This window comes from Melospiza georgiana, chromosome 10 (assembly GCF_028018845.1).
Source record: "Melospiza georgiana isolate bMelGeo1 chromosome 10, bMelGeo1.pri, whole genome shotgun sequence".
In the NCBI taxonomy this organism is placed as follows: domain Eukaryota; kingdom Metazoa; phylum Chordata; class Aves; order Passeriformes; family Passerellidae; genus Melospiza; species Melospiza georgiana.
In genome coordinates this window covers 7,897,200-7,918,762 of record NC_080439.1, presented here as the reverse complement: position 1 = coordinate 7,918,762, position 21,563 = coordinate 7,897,200, and the positions used below count along the sequence as shown (strand labels likewise).

Genomic DNA, 21,563 nt, shown 5'->3' with positions numbered 1-21,563 from the left:
CATTCTCCTTGTCTGAGTGATTTTCATCTCCTACATGTAATGGAGGAGAAGGCTGCCAATCATGTAAGCTGACCAAGTGCTCAGTGCTCTTCACTCATAACATGGTTGACATAAAAAGACACATCTCTTAAAATATTCCTTTAATTAACTTTTAGGATGAGAACTACGTAGCTTCAATTCTTCCTCATCAAGATAGTTACTAAAAATGCCTAAATTACAGATAATTACTGTAGCAAGTTCAGAGCTGTGCAGATGCCACTGCTGCTGCAGAGGATGTGTCCCTGTGGGAACAGATGCAGGACATACATACCTGTAGAGCACAGGTTTACTCTGCAATACATGCGGGTGCACATGCTGCTCAAAAAGACTGTAGATGAGGACAGGCAGGGAAGTGAAACAAATATTGTACAAAGTCAGGTATACACTGTCATAGAGCGTCTGCAAAGGAAAGCAAAAAGCATTTTATGCCTTGGAATTGATAAAGATTTATTAGCACACTTATAGCAGCATTGATTGATCGGTTACATTAATTTGCTAGTTAGGAAAACAGCTGCACTCACATAACAATCTAATAACATCAGCTATCAATTACAGAAAATGAAGCTGGGTATTTGCTAAGTGTAATATCTCTACTGCTCCTTGTGTCACCCTCCTATTTTCTTGATTATGGACCTCAAGTGCTTCACAGACAAGGCGATAGGCATTCCATACTTACTTGTTGTGAAAACAAACAGAAGAACTGATATAAAAATTGTGGTGTAATAAAGCACACATTCTGAAATAAAGAGAAATTAAGGAAATAGTTAATCCTTAGTACATGCCTCACGGCCCTAAAAGAAATTTCTAACTCTTAGAAGCTGCTAAAAATACACAGGGAGAACACAAAGCCTTTCAGCATTTTACTTAGCAAAGTAAAGCAAGTTGCTTTTCTTGAGAGGATATTTTGTTTATCCTTTGGGACAATGAATCTGAAAATTATGAGCTTAACTGTATGTGCTTGATGAGCACATCTCACTACAGGAGTCTAAGTAGTAATTAAGTAGAAGAAATCCCTTCATTTTCCCCTTCAGTTTATTTTTAAGAATTTCTTTGCAGAATAGTTTCCACTAAAGCTGTGACGTGCTCATGTGAATTTGTTGCACAGAAGCAAACAAAGAAGAAACCAAAATATAACACCATGCTATTGCCATTAAATGAAAGAAATCAACTTCAGAAGGGACTTGGGAGCCAAAGCTGAAATCCCAGATAAAATTCAATAAAGATAGTGAGTTTTGACTTGTTTGAAAACTGATGAACAAGTGAAAAAAACCAAAAGCACCCCAACCAACCAAACAAAATCCCTGCCTTAAGAAAACAAAGGCATATATTAGCCTCTTGGCCAAGATAAACTCACGGCAGTATTTAAAGCCTCTTTCTAGGTGGAAAGACTAAACAATTTCACAGTTAAACTAATGCATTTTGTTGTAAAAGATAAAATAAAAAAGCTCAGAAGACATGTTTAAACAGAGATATTTAACCTGATCCTAACAAAAGTCTCAGATCTGAAATAAAAAAACTCACCTTATAAAAAAAGTACTGTACAAGGGTCGCTATTCTAATATAGTAAAAGTGCCCATGAACAAAAAGCAACTTGGAGAGGAATTTAAATCGTGCTATTGCATAGTCACTGTTTCTTACAGCTTGCCTTCCTTCCTTGCCCATGATTCCTGTAATGTTTGGAAAACAAAACACAAAACAGGTCAAGTGTAACAAAAACTGAGGTTTAAAAAACCCAACACCACACATCTCAAGCTACAGTTCTGTTTTCCTTCACTTCAACACCGTAAGGACTTCAGCAGCGTTGCAAAGGAAGATATTCCTCACACTTAAAACTAAAGGAAGCTGCTCATCTGATGCAGATTCAAATAAAGAAGCCCCAGGTGGTGGAGACAGAAGGAAGTTACCTATGCCAACATGTGCCTCCTGGATCATGCTCACATCATTAGCACCATCCCCGATCGCCAACGTTATGGGCTTCTCCGGAGAGGTTTTTAACAGTCGAACCACCTGGAAAAAGAAAATGAAACACTTTCATATCAGACAGTCTACCTACAAACCATGTCATCAATTCCCAAGTATCTCAGTTAATTGCCTATCTGTAGATATAATTAATATGTTTTATGAACATGCATGTTTGGGTAAAAAATATCTTCAGCATATCACATGCATACATTAATTCCTTCTTTAGAAAAGCTGCCTGTTTTGGAGCACAAGCCTGATTTAAATATTATATCTGCCTTGAGCCTATTTTCCTGTTCTTATTTCAATGTTCTGTTACAACTCTTAGTTTGGTGCTTTATCACACAAACCAAGTCAAGTAAAATTGAGAACTGAAAATTCACTTACAGACAAATACAGATTTAATGCCCTTTAATAAACCCAGATTCTTCATATTTATAATTAATGGAACTCATCCAGGTGAAAGAAGAATTTGAAAAAGCAAATGTATTAGCTAAAATATCAATATGCCATTATTAAGGAAAATAGTTTCTTTCTAAAGCAACTTCATTATCATCAAGAGGTATCCTCAACTGACAAAGAAACAGAAGATATGACAGAATGAGGGAAAAACCTGTTGACATGCAAGGCCCTAAAATACTCAGAAGAGAAGCAGTGATAACAGATCTTCAATGTAAGTGTCAATAATATTCTAAATACAAAGGAGTTAGTTAGATGAAGCTTTTGGTTAAGGAGAATTAGTGATTCATTAACCTCCCACAGAGCCCTAGCTTAAGGTAGAAGCTTCACTAATTCAGTTGTAAGTGGGCTGCAGGTAAGACACGAATGCAGATCAAGAGGTTTTCCAAAATCAAGAAATAAATATGTATGAAAAAACATTTTCCCCCTCAAGTTACAGAAACTCCAAAGTGGAAATATCAATGGAGCAACTGCATGAAGTTAAGTAGACACAAAAAACTGTATTGGAGTAATAGAGTTGTGGCTGGCAGTGTCAGGGCACTGATTCACAGCAGTGGGAATTCACTTCACACAAAGAACACAACAGTGATTAAACAAAGTCCACAGCTCAGACAAATCCACCTGATTGTGGGAATACATTCCCTAATTGCAGGTATTAATACTCAAGTTTAAAGGTTCCCCATTCCTAAAGGGTAATTATTTCAAACACATTTAGTATTAGATCCCAGGAAGCAGCCTTAGAGAGGTAACAAGGCTGCAGCACATCACCCAGATCAGTCCTCTTGAGATCCCCAAGGCCTGGGTAATTTGGACAGAAAAACATCTATGTGAAAAGGTCAAGACAAAGCCTTTAGCAAATTTTAACAGCAGCAGTCAGCAGCAGCTCCAAATGACTGAAATGATGATGTTTAAACAAGGTTTTGAGTCATAAAACATATCAAAATTAGTAGTGAGACCACTAACCAAACATTAACATGCATTATAATTAAAGATGCAGGAAATATTAAGCCGAGTTCCAGCTTAATCTTGGAATAAACCTACTGCAAAAAATAATGTGCAAGACTAGACTAAACTGCCCTGCACTTCCTTCCCTCTCCCTCAAGTTGTATGGCAGTTGTCTTGGTGATTTATATACTCCAATATTTGAAATTAAAAATTCACTGCAATTAAAATTACATTTTGCTGTACTTCATGACTCAAGACAGGAAATAATCTCCATTATCTGCTGGTGAGGAGAAGAATTAAGAAAAGCAGTACAAAACATTATAAATCAAGTTAAATGACAAAATAAGAACAAGGACATGACAGTGACAAATAACTGCACCTTAAAGAGACAGGATGGCAAAAATTTCAGCCAAAAAAATGTACAGAGCTGACACATCCAACAGATTGGTTTATTCAGTGTAGCAACACTATCTTTCAACATTCCATTGAAACTAATACTATACCAGGTGAACAGTTCTATACTGAAGTGATTCTAAAGACTGCATGAGAACTCTGGAAGGAAGAGTGACCTCCAAACAGGTGACTCCTATTACAGCAGAACAGCCTGCCTGTTGAACACCTAATACCTCACAGAAGGGTTTCCTAGTGCTTTAGGGTAAAGAGATGTCTTTTCATTAAGAGAAATTTTCAAAAGGAAAAAAAAATATTATAGTCCTTCAAAGCTTAGCATTCTGGAGTTAAAAAAAAATAAATCACAAAATCTGATTTTGAATCTTATCCAACACATATTTGAGTAAAATTCAGTATATGTGAACGAAAAATGATATTAAAAGAGAGCATTAAGGCAAACCTTTCCTGGAGACTAGGCCTTGTCTTCCTTTCTACTTCTTCCTCAAACTTGGGGTATTTTTAAAGTATTTAGAGAAGCACAGTATTCTCTTTACAGGTTCACGAATTTTCAATTTAGTTTTTTTGGTTTGGAGAAGTGGTGGAGCAGCTAAGGCAAACCCATGTAGGAGACTGGGAGAACTGCTGCCTTACTGAACACTCAAGAGGCAGAATAAAGATGAGCTTGGTGGCAGTATTTTGATTTCTCCATCCACTTGCAAATTTTCAAACACAAATGTAGAAACTTCTGAGCAATCTACTCTAGATCTGAATTTAACAATGATTCAGAGGTCACAAAAAGGGTCAGACAAACAAACAAAGCAGTGTCAGACACCTGCCTCCTCAAAGCATGACAAAAATAATTCAAAGGCAATCCTGACCATATTCTCACTTACCTTTGCTTTCTGAAGGGGTGCCATGCGACAGCACAACACTGCAGAACAGTTTTTGCAAACTTCCATGAACAGTTTTTCATGTTCCCTGAGTGCAAGAGAGAGGCTGGTCCCATCCACAACCAGTCCATGCTGGATAACATGATCTTCCTTTATTCTATTTGGGGACAAAAATGTTAAATGTTACAGTGTTAACAGTAAAATCCCAATTTTGCTATAAACTATGTTGTTGGCCAGACAATAAGCAAAGGAGTTAATCTGTCAGACAGACTACTTTTTTCAGTCTGTAATGATATTAATATATAATTTTTTTAAAGACTTTTTTTTGTTTGGCACATGCATCAAAGAGACTGCCATAAAATTTAAGAATGAAAGCAACCCAAGCTGAGATCATCACTGAGATAGTGACTTCTCAGGTATTTTACCTCTTGGCTAGCTGCCTCAGCTGTTCTGCACAGGTACTGTCTGACTTGTGCTGCACAAGCTCAAGGATGTTCATGGTTCTGTGAAAGTGTCCACAGGATAAACTGACACTAACAGCTGTTTCGTGCTTGTCTCCAGTGAGCACCCACACTTTGATACCAGCCAGCCTGAGGGCTTCTATAGTTTCTTGGACTTTCTCCTGCAGCCTAGAAACAAGAAAAATCTTAAATAACCAACTGAACACTTTACAAACAAAAGAGCTCATACTGTAACTCCATGCTACCACTGTAGCCCCACTGTCATGGTGAGTTAAGTCTGCCTTTCCAATGTTACATGTATTTTCAGAGAATCATAGTCTGGCGAATGATATTCTGTTACCAGCAACAAAACAAAGGCTTTGATGAAACAAAAACTAAACTTAATCCTTCTAAGGGATCAAAAATTTGTACTAAGCACGTCTTGATTTAAACTAGGCACTGCCACTGCATTTCAGAAGCTTTAAAACAGTCCACAATAATTCCTGGCTACTGTGGTGCATGAAAAGCTTCTCAAGCCCCATGTGCTCACTTCAGTGTACAACACACCGTGTGACATACAGAGCACAAGCAGAATGCTTTGCAAAGGAGCTGTATGTAGAAGCTTTCCTAACAAATTTGCTATTACACTAAATATTTGCTGCAATTATTCCATTTCACATACATGACATCTCTCCTGATGAAACACACTGTACGTCACCGTTATTAAGACAGAATCAGTTGGTACAACTTTTGTTTTGAATCTGCCTCAGTCCAAAGGTAAATATACTAAAGAAGAATAGCACAGAACTTTTGGTCACAGTGTGAGTGTTTTTCACACTTCATATTTCAAGTATAAATTCTAAACTCGCTGGGTTTGAGTGCAGATAGCAATAACTCCACGGCATACTTGTCTTCTACTCCTGTAGCCCCAAGCAACTCCAGATCCCTTTCTATGAAGTTGAACACATCTGCTAATTTCTCTTCCCGCTGCTGTAAGGCAGTCCTGGCCTCATGAAGGCGTTTGCCAATTTCTTGGTACTCCTCAGGTGTGAATCTTCTGTAGGCCACACACAAAGTTCTTAGGCCTTTCTGCAAGAAAATAAAAGACTTCATTCAGAGTAGACAAGTTTCTGATCTAACAAGAAGGTGTCACCAGCAATTTTTTCACTTCAAGTCACAATTTATCCTGTACGAATTTTCTGTTCTTCTGTTCAGCTGAGGCTGGGAGTTGGGCAAGCCTACACCCTTACCAAAGCAAATTCATCCACATGTATCCTTGTTTTATCTATTTCTCCACTCTTGCTGCGAGGAAGAATGGAAGATTCTGCTCCCTTTGTGAATAAAAGCTTCTCCCCTAGAAAGTCAAATAGAACTGAAATTAAAAATAATGTTGTTTAAGAAGTTCTCAAGTGCTGCTTGTGCAATTTCTGATCACGTACCTGAGGGACTCTCTACAATGACACTCATTCGTCTGCGATTTGGATCAAACTCCAAAACATGAAGCAATTTATACCTGCATTTTGTATTTTAAAAGAGGGAACAGGAAGAAAACATTTTTAGAAATAAACTTCCAAAGACAATTACTTATAAATAGACTCTTACACCACAGACCTTTCCTCAAAGTGTTATTTTTGTATACAACTCTGAAAGCAATGCTATCACTGCTGAACAAACATCATTGTTCATTGCTTTTTATGAATTTATATATGCTTAATTCCATTATGTAAGAATAAAAGGTTCTTCTACCAACAGGAATAGCTTTCTGGGTACTAACTTGAGATTTTGGCAATTACAAGCAGCTCCTATCTATTTCTTCATCCTTGTGTCATTATTTCAAGTATAACTTTGAAAACTACATTTTGTTTCTGACAAATCTGTAAAAAATCTAGATTGTTAAAAAAGTGTGTGTGCCCCGGTAAGTGGATTAATTTTTGTTATATTACCACTAGCTTAGCAAATTAATTTTAGACATTTAAATTCAAAGTACTGCCAACTAGTTGATACAGATCAAATGAGTAAAAGGAGTTATGGAATACTGCACATATAGAGTTATTAATAATTTGTACTCATTTTAGGAAAGTTTAAAATATCTGATTAGATTATGCACAGACGAGACTGATTCTGGGAATTTCGAGAGCTGAAACAAGACTTGAATAAGCAATTCAGTTTTCCAACTCTGCTACAGTCCCAACCTTTGAGGAATGGGCAAAGATACAAACTGTTACAACACACACCTACACAGAGTAACTCACACAAAATTCTTGCATCTCAGCTACAATTGGTAAGGAATAAGATGCAAGCTGTCTTGAAGACATCAAGGGAAAAGCATTAAACAGAGCACGCTGTGGAAAGGCAAGGTTTGCTTATGAACAAAGAGGATTAAGAGGAGAACATTACATTAATCTTCACTACTGTTCTAGCCTTCAAAATAATCAAGGAAAAAAAACAAATACCTCTCTGGTTTTCCAAGACTTTTTACTTCCATACTGTCTCCACTAATTCCAGTAAATACTACTCCAACCCTAAAAGTAAAGAAAATATACACTTAATTATGTCTTTAGACAAAATGCCTATTAATGGAGGGAGGGGAAGATGGCAGGGAAGAAAAGGACAGACTCTTACACCCCATTACTGTACCCTGCTTCTAGGAAAAACTAAGAATGCCCATTTCTGCAGTATTTTATTCACATTCTACCCTGACCACTGTAATTTCTCAACTATTTTCATAAGTATTTCAAATCATCACTTTATAATACACCTAGGGGGTTGAGGATTTTACATTTGAATGTTTTCCCAGTAAGGTGACAGTGCCAGGCCCTGCTCTTCCCCATTCTAAGGTTGCCTTGCAGGCAATTGCTGTGTCAGACAGCCCTGGCAGTGCTGCTCACCGGCTCGCAGCTTCCACCAAAGCCTTCTCATCTGGGGAAGAAGCATAATATTCCAGGGGGGATGTTATTCCATTGGCATGCCAGGGACCATCAGCACCATCTGTCTGATCTGCATTGATCTGCACTGTATGGCACAGACAAACTGCTTTCAAGAAGAGCTCTTCCTCTTTCACCTAGAAGAAAGAAAAATTTGTAACATTTGTAACATTTACATATCAAGCCAGTTTTGAACACATTTAAGGGAAAAGTGGTTTTACTTACAAATCTGCCAAGCATTTCATGTTAAATAATCACATCTCAACATGTTTAATAAATATTATTTGTTCAGTGACACTTGAAAGCTTCAAACTATTCAGAAATTCTGATTTATGTTTGGGTTGGGGTTTTTTTATGCTAATGGTACAAGAATATATCTCTGAAATACAACACTTTCAAACTAATGGTGGGAAAACCAAAGGGCCTTACCAAACCATGCCTATTTCCATCTGGAGAATCTTCAGAAAATCCCTCTGGAGTTAGTTTACCATTGACCTCTTGGTACTTTATGCCATTAATAGAGCACTCCCGAAACTGCATCTCATTTTCAGTTAATGTGCCAGTTTTGTCTGTAAACACATACTCTACCTTTTGTGAAATAAAACAAAAAAAAAAAAAAAAACAACTTTGGAATTGCGTGTACTTGTTAAAAGAAAAAAGATACAATCATCTCCACTCACACTTTCTTTTACACACATTTTTTAACCATATAAGAATTTTAACTTCTGCTATCATATCTTTATACCTTATTTTAAAATTAATCAGAAATCATATCACAAGAAATAAAAATCCCACAGTAACAAATTTTAGTATTAAAAACTAAGTAGAAAATAGATGAAAAAAACTCAACAGACAACATATTTTTTACCTGCCCCAATTCTTCATTGAGGTCTGAAGTATTTACTTGTGCTCTCTGGTTTGTTTCTTCATGATAGAGGTCAAGATCCCAGCCAATAAAAAAAGACCCAAGAAATTTCTGCATCTCAACAGTCACATAGAGTGAAATGGGTATGATAAAATTGTAAAGTACCAGAAAAGCAAGAAAATCTGAAATAAATCTCAGGATCTACAACAGAAAAAAAGAAAAAGTGAAGATTACCACAGTGATCAGGTGAAACCTGATGACATATTATGCTCCAATATGCATGAAAAATGACAAACTGGGAGAGCCAGAGAAGCCCAAGTCCCCCACACACACGAGAGAGACAACACTCCAGTGACAACACAGGCATTTGCAGGTTGCCCCAGTAACACACCTCCACACTGATGCAAAAAGTCTGCCTTAAGCTCTGACTGCAGGTTTCAATTCACAAGTTCATTAATTTTTGTCTCTCTGTTGAATCTGTCGGGAGGGCTGCCAATTAATATTAACTGTCATGGTGATTCTGTTTTCCATCTCTGAATGAGTTTGGTCTGAGAAATCATATGTATTTCCCATTCCATCAAACAGCATCATTCATGGAAGCTTTTCTAAGGAATCCTAAACTGTGAAACCAAACAAGTGATTTTCCAGACTGTCAGAGGAATCTGGAAGCACTCTGTTGTTTCAGGACAGCAAAGTGTCAAGAGGGTTCCTGTCTGCTGGTATTGCCAAGTGATTTGGGTGATCCAGATCACACAAAAAGAAAGGGACCACGTGGATTTCTTTTATGCCTCTTCAAATCATTGTGTTCCACACACACATTTCAGGCAAACACCAATGTGACAGGAGAGAAACTTCTTTTACTAGGTATGATAATTTTAACAAACCCTGAAATGCAACACTAGAGTCTCTTTTTCATCTGCACAACAAGCTCAGTATCTACACTGTACCTTGGAAAGACTCTTACCAACACCTGAATATTGAGTAAGGGAGACTAGAGATGACAAAAACCAGGCCACCTCTTTTAACTCCACCAGATATTGGTGCAGGAGAACATTTTAAATAAAGGAAGCATAAAAGTAGTCAACAATTTGCAAAGTTAAATAATGTCTATTCTCCCTCTTTAGGGAGCACTGCTGTAAGTATTTAATAAATAATTAAAATAGCTGACAAAAACTCAGCAAGTTCTGTGCCTAAAGAGATCTTCCAAACTAAACCAGAAAAGACAGACAGAAAGTGAGAGCAGTAATTCATCTAAGAGAGGTAGTGACAACTACTTAAGTTAGAGAGCTTCTTCAAGCAATGGCAATGAAAAAACCATCTGCATACACAGGAGATGGACAGGGAAAGAACTCTGAGTAAGGATGTCAGCATGCTGAGAAATGAAAAGCAGATTGTAGAAGTCAACATGGGAGACAGAAAAACAAAGACATGACAGAAGGAGAATGACGCTGCAGAAACACACATGGCTCTCTACACTCCTGATGGCAAAGGAATGGAAAGATTGAGGAAATACTTATCCCTGCCCTATTCAGAACTGAAAGGCTCCACAGGCTAGACTAACTTGCATAGCAATTATTTCAGATTAAGCTCCTGAACTGCTTTGGACAAAGGCAGACTCATACAGAAATCAAAAATTAAAGAGAACACAGAAAAATACAGACTAATTGAAAAAAGAGATACTTTTCAGAGCCACAGATTTCAGGGACACTTTAAAGTATCCCTTCAATCTCTACAGAGAACCAAGCAGGCAAGCAGGAGCTTGAGCAAAATTACAGCCATACAAAATTGCCCAAATCATCTCAACATCACAGAATGTACAAAATTCCCGAACTGTGAAATCACTGCAATAGAACATACACAAGAACAGCCATCCTTGTCCTCTTTTCCTTTATGGAATGACAAAAGACATCCTAAAGAACAATAATTAGAACATGGACCATCAGAAATATGTTCTAACAGCCTTTACAAAAGTTTTCAAAAAGTCTGGTCTTTTCATAAAGGAAGGAAAGGTCCAAATAGTAACAGAGGTAGAAATATTTCTACACAATGGTGAGGCTACATGGGACTAACTCAAAAATCACTGAGACAACATCACAGAGACTTGCAAGGGGATCATGTGGTGGTTACACATAGAATAGAGACATAATATATATGACATTGATGTATATTGGTTGAGTGTTCCTCAGATATGCACCCAGGCAGAACTACTTTACCTTACTGCTGTTTCTTTCATGCTCTGTTTTTTCATTATACCAAGGCTCATCCCATTTCTCTTCAGCTTGCCATGCATACTTTAAAATAGTGCTCAGAATGGCTTCAAAGAGGAGGATTATTAGATAAATAATCAAAAAGGAATTCATGGACCTATAAAGAGGCAAAAAACAAAGCAAGACATTTTAGTTTATTTTACTTCATCTGTTGACACAGTGTGGTTATATGAATTGATCAAAAACTTGCTGGACCTTTTTTACAAAGTGTAGCCTGTGCTTGATACAGATATGAAGTTTCTATGCAACAAGCAGGCAACAGAATGGGGAAGAAATTCTACATCTGACTAAGCTAAACTCTCTACATAGCAATATGAAGACTAGATTAAGATGCAGGAACACCCCAACAGCTGACTTGTGTCACACCTACAGTCCCACACTGCTCCTCTTTTTCCCCAAGGAGCTTGCAAGGCTGTGCAGGCAGTACAAACAAGCACAGCAGAACCCCATGGCTGCACTTTTTCCTCAGTTAGAAGAGCACTGCCATGTGCAGCTGAGCATTTAACCCAGGCCAGGCTACAGCAGGATAGTCACACCTGCTTCTTGTTCTGTAACCAGCCAGACCATCCTTCCTGCCCATGCTTTGATGACTGAATTTGTCTTGTGCTACACATGTATGTAGCTATATATTTGCACAAGAATGCCTGGGGGCTCTCTCAGATTTTTAGTAACTGGAATAAAGGCAACATATCAGAACTCCTTTTCCTTTTAAAATAAATCATGAGACTCAATATAAATATCTATCATAGTAATACCTATCCTGCAACCAGGAGCAAGCTTGGATATTTCCACTTTGCATACTACTAAAGGATGTAATATCAAAAAATAGATTTTATCTTTATAGCTTCCTACTGAAGGCAAGGCAATAAATACTCTCTTCTCTTTGCCTATAACTCAATGATAAGACCACCAGGGTTTTAAGGCTACACAGGAAAAACTAAGTTAAAGCTCTACAAATAAGAGAGATATTAGAAAATAAACATACTTTTCTACTGCTGACCGTTTCTGAGATTTACTCTTGTAATTTAATGCCATCTTTGTCTCCATACCTGTATACACAGCAACACCTGGGAAGGAAAGGGGGAAGAGTCAGACTTCATTTTCTGCATAAATACAATCTGCAGAATTTTTCATTTTGAGAGATACAGGATAAAAGCAAAAGGTGGTACTACTTCTGTGTTTACTATGAGACAGTATTTTGTACTATTTGCAAGACTCTTCTGTAGTAAAAGAGTATTACTGAAGTAATTTTAACACCTACTTTAACACTCTTCATTATTATGACTGTACTGCTCTTCAATATGTATTTTATGGAAATCAGCATGGTAAATCTCAGGAGAAAGCCTTCAACAATAGGTAACAGTAAGAACAGTCATTTATCCATTGAAGTTAAGTTATTCCTTTATCAAACCACTTCAAATATTTTCACAGAGCAGAGCTGGAACTTTATATCCTTAGAGGTTCTTCAGCATAATATCATTACTTTCATCTATAATCATATCCCCTCAGGTAACAGTCAGCAAGATTATTACAATTTCTTCAGTGCAAGTAGAATTAAAACACAGTTCATCAACATGCTTTAAGAAGAGAATACTCTTTAAATATTTAGATGTCTACAAACCAAATATTTCTTTAGTGTTTTTTAATCTTGCTCCACGAAGTAAGAGGCTTTCAGGCCCAAGAGGTCTAAAAAGAAACAGACATATCAGCATGTGAACATCAGCTGTTCTGTATTCTGGAGAAGTACTGAAATCCAGTTTCCTATGCAAAGCTGTCCTATATCCCCTACAAATTCCCAATGCAGCAACTCAATCAGTGATCTTACCCCTCTCACCACACCTCCCACGTCTCCACAGAGCTCTCTTTCATGTCTCCTTTGGTCACTGCCATACGCCCCCACCACTGTTCCATATCCCATAATACTGACTGAGCTAAATATTCCAAATGGCTGCTTCAGACAGACCCACAAGGTGCTTGGGAAGGAAGCAGGCAAGAAACCAGTGGAGCTCACAGTGCACCCAAAGTGCTGGTTTAGGTTTGGCTAATTTACCAATCCTCTACCCCTCTGTCAGACTGAAATGATCTAGAAAATTCAAAAGCTATTCATACCAAAGAAACAAACAATTAGATGGATACCATGGCAGCAATGCCAATTTTTTTTTCATAACACAGAGATCAAATTTCAGGAGGTAAAATAGATGTTTTTTCCTCACATCTATTACAGTACAATAACACATTAATTTCTTTGGCAAAGTTCATCACAAGCAGCACTGTGAAAATAAAGGTCTAGTTAGAAACAAGGTTACTATAAGGTTAGAACCATATGTTCTACTGCAGCAGCTGTACCATCTTTAGAAACTGCCAGCAGGGTTGGTTAGAAATTTTAAAAGAAGTATTTTTTCCATTATTTCAAATGAAAGCAGAAATTTAACAACTGCAGTGGCCGGACTGACACATTAGGTAGAAATAAAAGAATTAGAAGTTCAGATGCTAAGTGCTTTGGCATGCAAGCCCTTGGGTTTACCCTACTTTTCCTTTAGCTGTGCTACATGCAGGCCATGATCACTAGTAGATAAACAAAGCTCTTAAATTTGAAGTCCCTTTGAAAGTATAATCTGAAGTTACTCAAAAGAGCCAAAATCAAATCCACAACCCACCTCCCGCAGTCAAAAAATTAACTTAAATGTTACTGCAAATGTAACAGTTACCATCACAAATACCATGTGTACCAATTATACACACAGATTATCATGGATTCTTTAAATTAAACATACATATGTTAATATTTTAGGCTAGACTCAGATTTTAAGTGAAAATTTGAACTAAAAGCGACTAAATGCTTGAGCATTTAAAATTTTCATATAAGAAACATAATTTATATTTCTAGATTCAATTTTATAAAATCAGCCTGACTCAAAATACCAAACCTGAATCAGTGCAACACAGATCAGACAAGTTTATCTTAGACAGAAGATAGAGCTCCACTAGTAGTCAGAACTTGCAATTATTTTTTTCACCTCCATTTAAACCAGCTGTTTCACATTGTCAACGGAATTATTTTGATAAATTATCCCAATGCTGCACCTGTCAAGCTTGGCAGGAATGAATTCTGAAAAGCTCTCAATGAAGTAACAAAAATGACCTTAGAGAACAGCTGAGTGGGTTTTGGGGGGTGGCATGGGTGAGGCTCTTTGGTGAGGGTGACTAAGCCACTGAACTTGAGGCCAAGTGACCTGGCTGCTACCCTTCCATATTTCTGGCAAAACTCCTTGATTCACTCTGAACTCCATGTCACTCCCATCCAAAGTTGACAGATGTTTGCCAGCATCAGACTGAGAGACATTCAGCTCCTCAGACTGAAGGCAGATATTACAAGGAAAACAGTAGTCTTTTAAAATTCAACAAGAAATTTCGCTAAAAAAAGTGTAAAGGATAACATTTTGGACACTAGAGGAGTGAAAGAACCATAGCAGATTTACCTGCTTCTGTGACAAATTTGCACACAGCATTTCACCTTTTCAGAAGAGGTGATAAAGTTTTTTGAAAGCTGGAAAATTAACAACTTTCAAGATAAAATAACTAAACCTGAATGCTAAATATTTCTGAAAATTTAGCAATTTCTTGTGAGTGATTTCTATGTCTTAATTTCAAACCATTATTCTTCTAACTCCTGTCCTTCCTGTTTTCTCTCATATCCTGTTGTGGTGGTGGGAATTGAATGATCAGCTGTTTGGATGCCCCAGTGGTAGTTGAGACCAACCCACAGCAATTAGAAATCTTTCCAGGAAGTCGAGATGGAAGTCTGTAATTGGCTTCACATCTTTATTTTTGTAATTGCAAGGGTGTTTGTTACTTACTGTGACTGCACAAGGAAAGGTGGTGAGCCCATGATTATGGGCACACAGCTGTGTTGCACATAACAGATGTAAGCACTTATCTGCACAGTCTAGCTGTAGTTTGAAACAGATACTAAAAATTACAAATTTATAGCAGAGTCTTTGTTAAACCAGGAATTTCTAGGGATTTGAACAGCAAAAACTCCTTCTCAGTGCCTCTGATGACAGGGGATCTCTTGTAGTATAGATACTATGTCAGTGGAAATTGTTTCAGATCAATAAATGCTTTAATTAAAAAATAAAAACACAGTTACCAGCTGATTACCAATGCCAAAAAATTACCTGCCTCACAACAGCCAAGCTTTCCAGAACTCTTGTATTAAATCTGCAAAACTGGGTAGTAATGTACTTTTTTCACTTTTCTCATCTCCATCTGAGGTATGCAGCTGCAGTTGATACTTTTAGTAAAAATACCTCCCCTTTTCATATATTCAACAGTAACTCTTGTGATGGTTAAGATTTTAACCACCTCCACATGTTCTAAATAATTATCTTATACAATTTACTCACCGTACTATTTCTTCAGCTTGTTGACTTACAGTTATTCTTCCAACAAATCTATGAAAGATAGATAGGCCTTAGAAGTATCTACATAAAGACTCAAAAACATAAAAACCTTCTCTACGTTTATAAAATAGTCATTAATAGTTCACAAGTAAAAAATAAATCAACTTTTATTAACAATCAAACTAAACCAATATGGCGAAACTGGCAGTAATTTTACAAGAGACATTTAGCAACAGAAACATTTATCCCTCCTAGGAACAGGCATCTGAGAAAGCTTATTAACTCTGATTAATTGCCACAAAAGATTATATTTCTATTAATTTAAACAGATTGTGACTTCTTGATGATTCAGTAAGAAATAATTCCTCAACAAATCTAAGTTTGCACATTATCCATCAGAAAAAGAAACTTTTCATTTAATAAAGCCAATCTACTACACATTTAAAAATTTGACATGCACATATTTAGCATGACTCCAGCTACAAAAAGGGACACAAACTTCTATAGTGATTGTACCTTAATTTGCTAAATATCAAATATTTGAACATCTGTTCAAACTGAGTATCTTAGTTTTAAAATACCTAATATTTCTCAAAGATCTCCAAGCTTACCTAAGAACAGCTGTGATAATATACTTGGATTTTAAAAACTGCTACTTCATAGCTATTATTTTCCATTACACAATTCAGAAGAAACTTGGATGGGAACATAACTTTTGCTACCCATGATGCTGCTTTACAGAGCCTATGACCTTGCTTGCTGATGTTAAAGCACGCTTGGATATCCCCTTTTAAATGTAAGGTTTTGCAGCTGAAAAATGGAGTTCAGATCTTCCCTGAAGCATATGTGAAATAAATATGAGCATCACATATCCTTAGAATTAGACTTGAGTCAATTTCACTTTAACATATCCTATATAATATTGAAATCTCCAGCAGAACCTTACGAACTTTCTTCAACCTGATCACACTGTTGGCCATTTAATTCTTTAAAATCTTGAAACACATTTACTGATTAGAACTGAAATGTACATAATTAAAATAAAAAAGATAAATATTATAACATCTGGTTTACTACTCAAGTACCCAAGTTTAACTTGTTACTTGCAACTTTCACTAAGTACATATGTATAAACTACAAGCTGATTATTAAAACCTGATTATTAAAACCTGGAATTCAAGCAGATGTCTGAAGCTATTTTAACCCTAGCAAGACATGTAACATTCTGAGTATTAAACACTTCATTTTGATTCAATTTCAAAATATTTAATAATAAAGTGATACCTGTACAGATCTGCTTCTGGCTGCTGACATTCTATAACAGCTACCAGTTTGTCCAGGTTGGCAACAGACTGCAGCACTGCTGTTTCTGGGACTGCAACATGTGTCTGTAAAACAGTGACCACTGGGTTACCACAGGACTACCAGGCAGCAGGCAGCTATTTCAACAGGCTGAAGGAAAAATGGCACCACAAACTAACTACATTCTCTTTCACACGAATAACCCAGACCTTAAGATTGGTCTCTCCATCCAAACTTGCAGTGGTAACGTGGCATGAACCATCCACTCGGTCAGACGACAGGAGCACCAGATCAACAGGGAAAGTCTCATCTTTGGCTACTCTGACAATGTCCCCCACCTAACAAAGTGAACAGAGATCAGAAAGATACAAAGAGGTTTAAGGGGCAGAATTTCTTTCAGCATTGTTACCAAACCACAATGATTAGCAATAAAATAAGAGTTCTGGCTGTATAATAAAAACAAAATGCTCAATTTGTCCTTTACCCGAATGTTTTTAGATCTGGTTTTCACAAGGCCACCACTTCGAACAACATAAACTGGAGCACCGTTGACTTCATTGTCTGCTTTATGTCGCAGCCAGTCCTCATAGCCCTGTGGAAAACACATAAAAAGCTACTTTTTAAGCAAGAAAACTAAAAAAACAGACTAAATTTTATTTACTAAGCAAATGTCTTCAAACTACTTCCTGTATTGTCTGAGTAGTTACTAACTTCTCTTGAGTTTCTGCTCCAGGTGTTACTCAAGAAGCTGTGAACCTCTTAATTTTGTCACTTTACACAAACATGTAAAGGCAAATGAAGTAGCAGAAGTGGTGAAGAAACTTAACAGTCCCATGTTCTCTTAAAACAAACAGGCAGTGACATTTTCTGTGGATTGATGACCAAGTACTCAATAAATCTTTGATCTATATGGATTAATACACCACAAAACCAGGAACAGTCAGTCCTCAGGCTCCTTTGTGGGTTCCTTGTTTTTCAGAAGTAACAGATTAAAATTACTTTCTCAAGTCATACCATATAGCATTTCTTATAGTTACTGCCATAGCCCAGGCATGAAACCTCAAGACTTAACTCTGTGTGACATGCTGTTGACACATCAGCTCTGTCCAGCAAGAAAAGATGACTGAGAAGATTTTTGTTCTTTTTGAGTCCTAATGGAACAGTCTGCAGCAACTGAGCTTTTAAATGACAAACTAAACAGCTTTTCTTTACTTGATACTTCACACCTGTTTAGGCACCTTTATCCCACGTACACATGTGCAAACATTCAAGACTGTGAATCCAAGTATACTATTCACCTCCTACTTTTCTAAAGTATGAGTCACTGCTAACAGCATTAGATCATAATAGCATATTAATCTCTGATCCCCAAGTCTAGGTACCGTTTGGAAAGTCCCACAAGCAAGCACAGGAAATGGATCAATCATGCAGGAAGTTCAAATGTCCCTTACAACATGGCAAGACTCCTGCAACCAATCTGCAATAAGAGAGACTTCCTAAAATGCTTTTCTGTAGGTATAAGAACTGTGAAAGACTTAAAAACATTTCCTTGGAAGTCTGAAGACAGAAGAAGGCAGCTGTGAGAAACAGCAGGGATAATCCCAACTCTTCCTACAAACATTATATTAATGTCATTGTACAAGAAGTACTAATGCAGATGCAATTTAGAGTTCTGGAGTTTGTAGGAAAAGTTATATGATGAATTTTGCATGTTAAAAATAGTGTTGTAGTTCTACCTTCACACATCTCCACTCTTACTTGCACAAATGAGTAAGGACAGCACTATCTGTGTTTGAAAAGAAAGATGAAGGAGAGGGAAAAAGAAAAGAGCTTTATATATCAAATAGTTCAAAATCAGTAATTAAGAAGTGTGCAGTAATAGCAGCCATACAGAGAGATACTGGGACATCAGAATCCTGAAGTCCCTAAGTACAACTCTTGAATCCTTTCTAAGCAGTATGAAAAAGCAAAAGTCAGTACCTACAGCTCCTTGTTAAAGGTGACTGACAGAAGAAAACAAGGATTTAACTAACATCCAGTCACCTTGGGGCATTTGTCTCACAGACCTGAACAGCTGAGCAATGTGGGCATTTGGCAAAGAACTGAAATTTACCTTCTTTAGAAAGTACAGATTTCAGCTCTTTCTCCATCTGACACCTCCTGTCTCCAACACAAGGGTGACACCTCACACCAGGGAATTTTCAAGAGCCAACTTTGTGCGGTCAGTTCAAATTCCCCCCAGATTTACCTACTGCAGCATTTTTGAGAGGTCCTTGTCCTCACTTGAAAACACTGGAAAAATACAGTGAGAAAGAGAAATGCAAGAGGAATACAGGGAAGGTTGCCTACTTGCCAGAAAATAAAGATTAAAATCCCTCAATTAAATTACATTCTTAAGTCCTGCTTAAATAACTGCATCAATGTAATTGAGAAAAGATCTGCATTTTATACTACCAGGCTTTTCATTTTCAGTTTAGGTCTATAGTTAATCAAAACCTGCAAAGTAGTTGTTTTATAATTCACCTGGTAGTCAAGTAACATCTGTGTTCCTTCAGCTAAATACATTTGAACTTATTAAAATGCACTGTTTCCTAAAGTTCCTTGGGAAATACCTTTATGTTATTGCATTTTTGTTTGTTTTTTTTAAATTTTTTGTTTTGTTTTTATTTATTTGCTAACTTTGAACTCCTTGGAGGACTGCATAAAGATCTTCAGAGGCAGAAGGAGGAAAGTGCTCTGGCTAACAAGACAGACAAAATGACACAGCATGAGCTGCATCACTTTGCAGTTTGGTATGTCCTTCTTCTGACCTAGGTGCAATTACACTTCCAAGTAGAAAAAAGTTCTGTCTCCTTGGCTGAGATTAAAACAAGGCTGAGTTCTGAGGTTTGCAAGAGGTGCCACATTCACCAGTCTTCTGGAAGGCAGAGGACTTTTTCCATCCACTGCTAAGCTTCTCAAACCTTCATATGATTAATGCTTCTATTTTTCCCCTTCATCTTTTGAGAGTATACAAAATTATAATTTAACATTCATCCTCAAATGTGTATAGAACCAGGGCCCCACAGCTTTCAAAAAGGGGTTCTTTCCTTAAGATCTGCTCCTATTACACTTCTGGTTTAGAGAAAATGCGAACTGATTTTGAGGCAATTCTGGGGATTTTTCCCTCTGCACTCCAACAGATTTATCTTTATCCCTTATCTGAGGGCAGCCTGTTGGAAGTAGCACAATTCATTGTCCCTTGAAGATAACAGCATGTGAATATTGCTTGCTTCCTTTGCAGCAGGTAGGAGAAACATGAGAGTCCATTAGAGCAATTTAGGTGGTTCCAATAGTCCTTGCAGAGATATTGAGACAGCCAGAAAATCTCTTGATGCCTGGTAAGTCATGAATGATTCGAAGCTTCCAGGAGGAATGACAGAATCTCTGTTCTTCAAAATTGATGATAAGGGAGTTAAATTTCCCAATATAAGATTGGACATCTAGAAGCAAGGTGGTGTTAAGATTATTTTGGACTTTTTTAGACTTACACAAGTCCAACTTCTTTCTGGAAAAAATGATCTAATATTTATAACTCTGTTTCATAATCCCTTTTAGTCCACACAGTTTCATTATCCATTGCTTACATATGATTATAGCTTTTGAATATGTGATTTTTTTGGGGGTGATGATAACAATTGAATAGGATTAGGGCATTCTACATACACAAATTGCACCGCAACAAGATGAAATATTAGTCCAAATATTACTCCAGCTTTAAGAACCACTCTGTCCCAAACACCTTTCTATCTGCTTGAAAGCTAGAACTATTTTTACTTATGCCCTATTTCTGGGTGGCTTTGGGTCTTTCTGGCACAGAAGGCAAATTGAAATTCTGGTTACAGCTCTGAAACAGTCTCCTGCTTATTTTTCAGTTGTGAGGCTGCATCTATTCCCGACAGCACTGTCAAATCCCTTGAAGAGGATAGTTCCTGAAAATTACCTCCCTGCAGAAGAGATTATAATTTTTATCCACATCACTTCTTTATTTATGAGCTTGTTTCTTTCTCCTCTTGCTTTAAGGACATAAAGAAAACAGAAGATCTTTTTTTCTTTCTTTTTCTTTTCTTTTATTTCCACATTCTGTTTCCAGAGACTCTAGGTCTCAGTAGAATGTAATATCGTGCTAGAACAAGATTTTTATTAAACTCATACAATTTTTCTTATTTTAAGTGCTATGAAACATTCCAAAATGTTTTATGCAACAGAAGAAGACCAGGGGCTTTTACCTGGTACACAATCATAGTTAATACACATTTTCCACCATAAAACTTACCCCTTGGGGCAAAATTTGCCTTTTAACTACTGACAAACACACCTTGCATCACTGTTTCATCTGCCCAAGCTCCTTTCTCAGGGTGCAATGTGGGAGGACTGGTTCTAACAGGCAGTGAGGTGTGCCAAAGGAATAAGTGAGGAGCTTTCAGAAAAGGTCTGATAACAAGTGACATGTAATGTTTAGACAAAAATGCTGCCTGACAGTCATCCACTGTCCATTTTAGGGTACTGCAGTGAGTCACTGAGTGCTTGACAACCAACCAAATGCTGAAGCTCTAGCATCTAACTAGAAGCATTAAACCTAAAATAGTTTCTAAAAATTACACCATTTTAATGTTTTTTTAGTATCCAAGCACTATCCTG

The 21,563-nt window shown here is 37.1% G+C and overlaps 1 protein-coding gene across 11 annotated transcripts in view; it reads right to left on the bottom strand.

Moving 5' to 3' along the window:
* Positions 1–21,563, bottom strand: part of ATP11B (ATPase phospholipid transporting 11B (putative)) — a 66,020-nt gene that overhangs the window by 25,372 nt on the left and 19,085 nt on the right. For all 11 annotated transcript variants that reach the window (XM_058031321.1, XM_058031328.1, XM_058031323.1 and 8 more), the window contains exons 5-24: positions 17,368–17,475; positions 17,093–17,221; positions 16,866–16,969; positions 15,585–15,632; positions 12,800–12,864; positions 12,164–12,245; positions 11,125–11,275; positions 8,915–9,112; positions 8,476–8,634; positions 8,011–8,183; positions 7,576–7,644; positions 6,562–6,635; positions 6,373–6,476; positions 6,030–6,211; positions 5,108–5,311; positions 4,686–4,839; positions 1,944–2,046; positions 1,561–1,706; positions 716–775; positions 311–438 (exon numbers count right to left, since the gene is read on the bottom strand). In XM_058031321.1, coding sequence (XP_057887304.1) covers positions 311–438; positions 716–775; positions 1,561–1,706; positions 1,944–2,046; positions 4,686–4,839; positions 5,108–5,311; positions 6,030–6,211; positions 6,373–6,476; positions 6,562–6,635; positions 7,576–7,644; positions 8,011–8,183; positions 8,476–8,634; positions 8,915–9,112; positions 11,125–11,275; positions 12,164–12,245; positions 12,800–12,864; positions 15,585–15,632; positions 16,866–16,969; positions 17,093–17,221; positions 17,368–17,475 — 2,441 coding nt within the window. The remainder of the gene's footprint in view (positions 1–310; positions 439–715; positions 776–1,560; positions 1,707–1,943; positions 2,047–4,685; positions 4,840–5,107; positions 5,312–6,029; positions 6,212–6,372; positions 6,477–6,561; positions 6,636–7,575; positions 7,645–8,010; positions 8,184–8,475; positions 8,635–8,914; positions 9,113–11,124; positions 11,276–12,163; positions 12,246–12,799; positions 12,865–15,584; positions 15,633–16,865; positions 16,970–17,092; positions 17,222–17,367; positions 17,476–21,563) is intronic.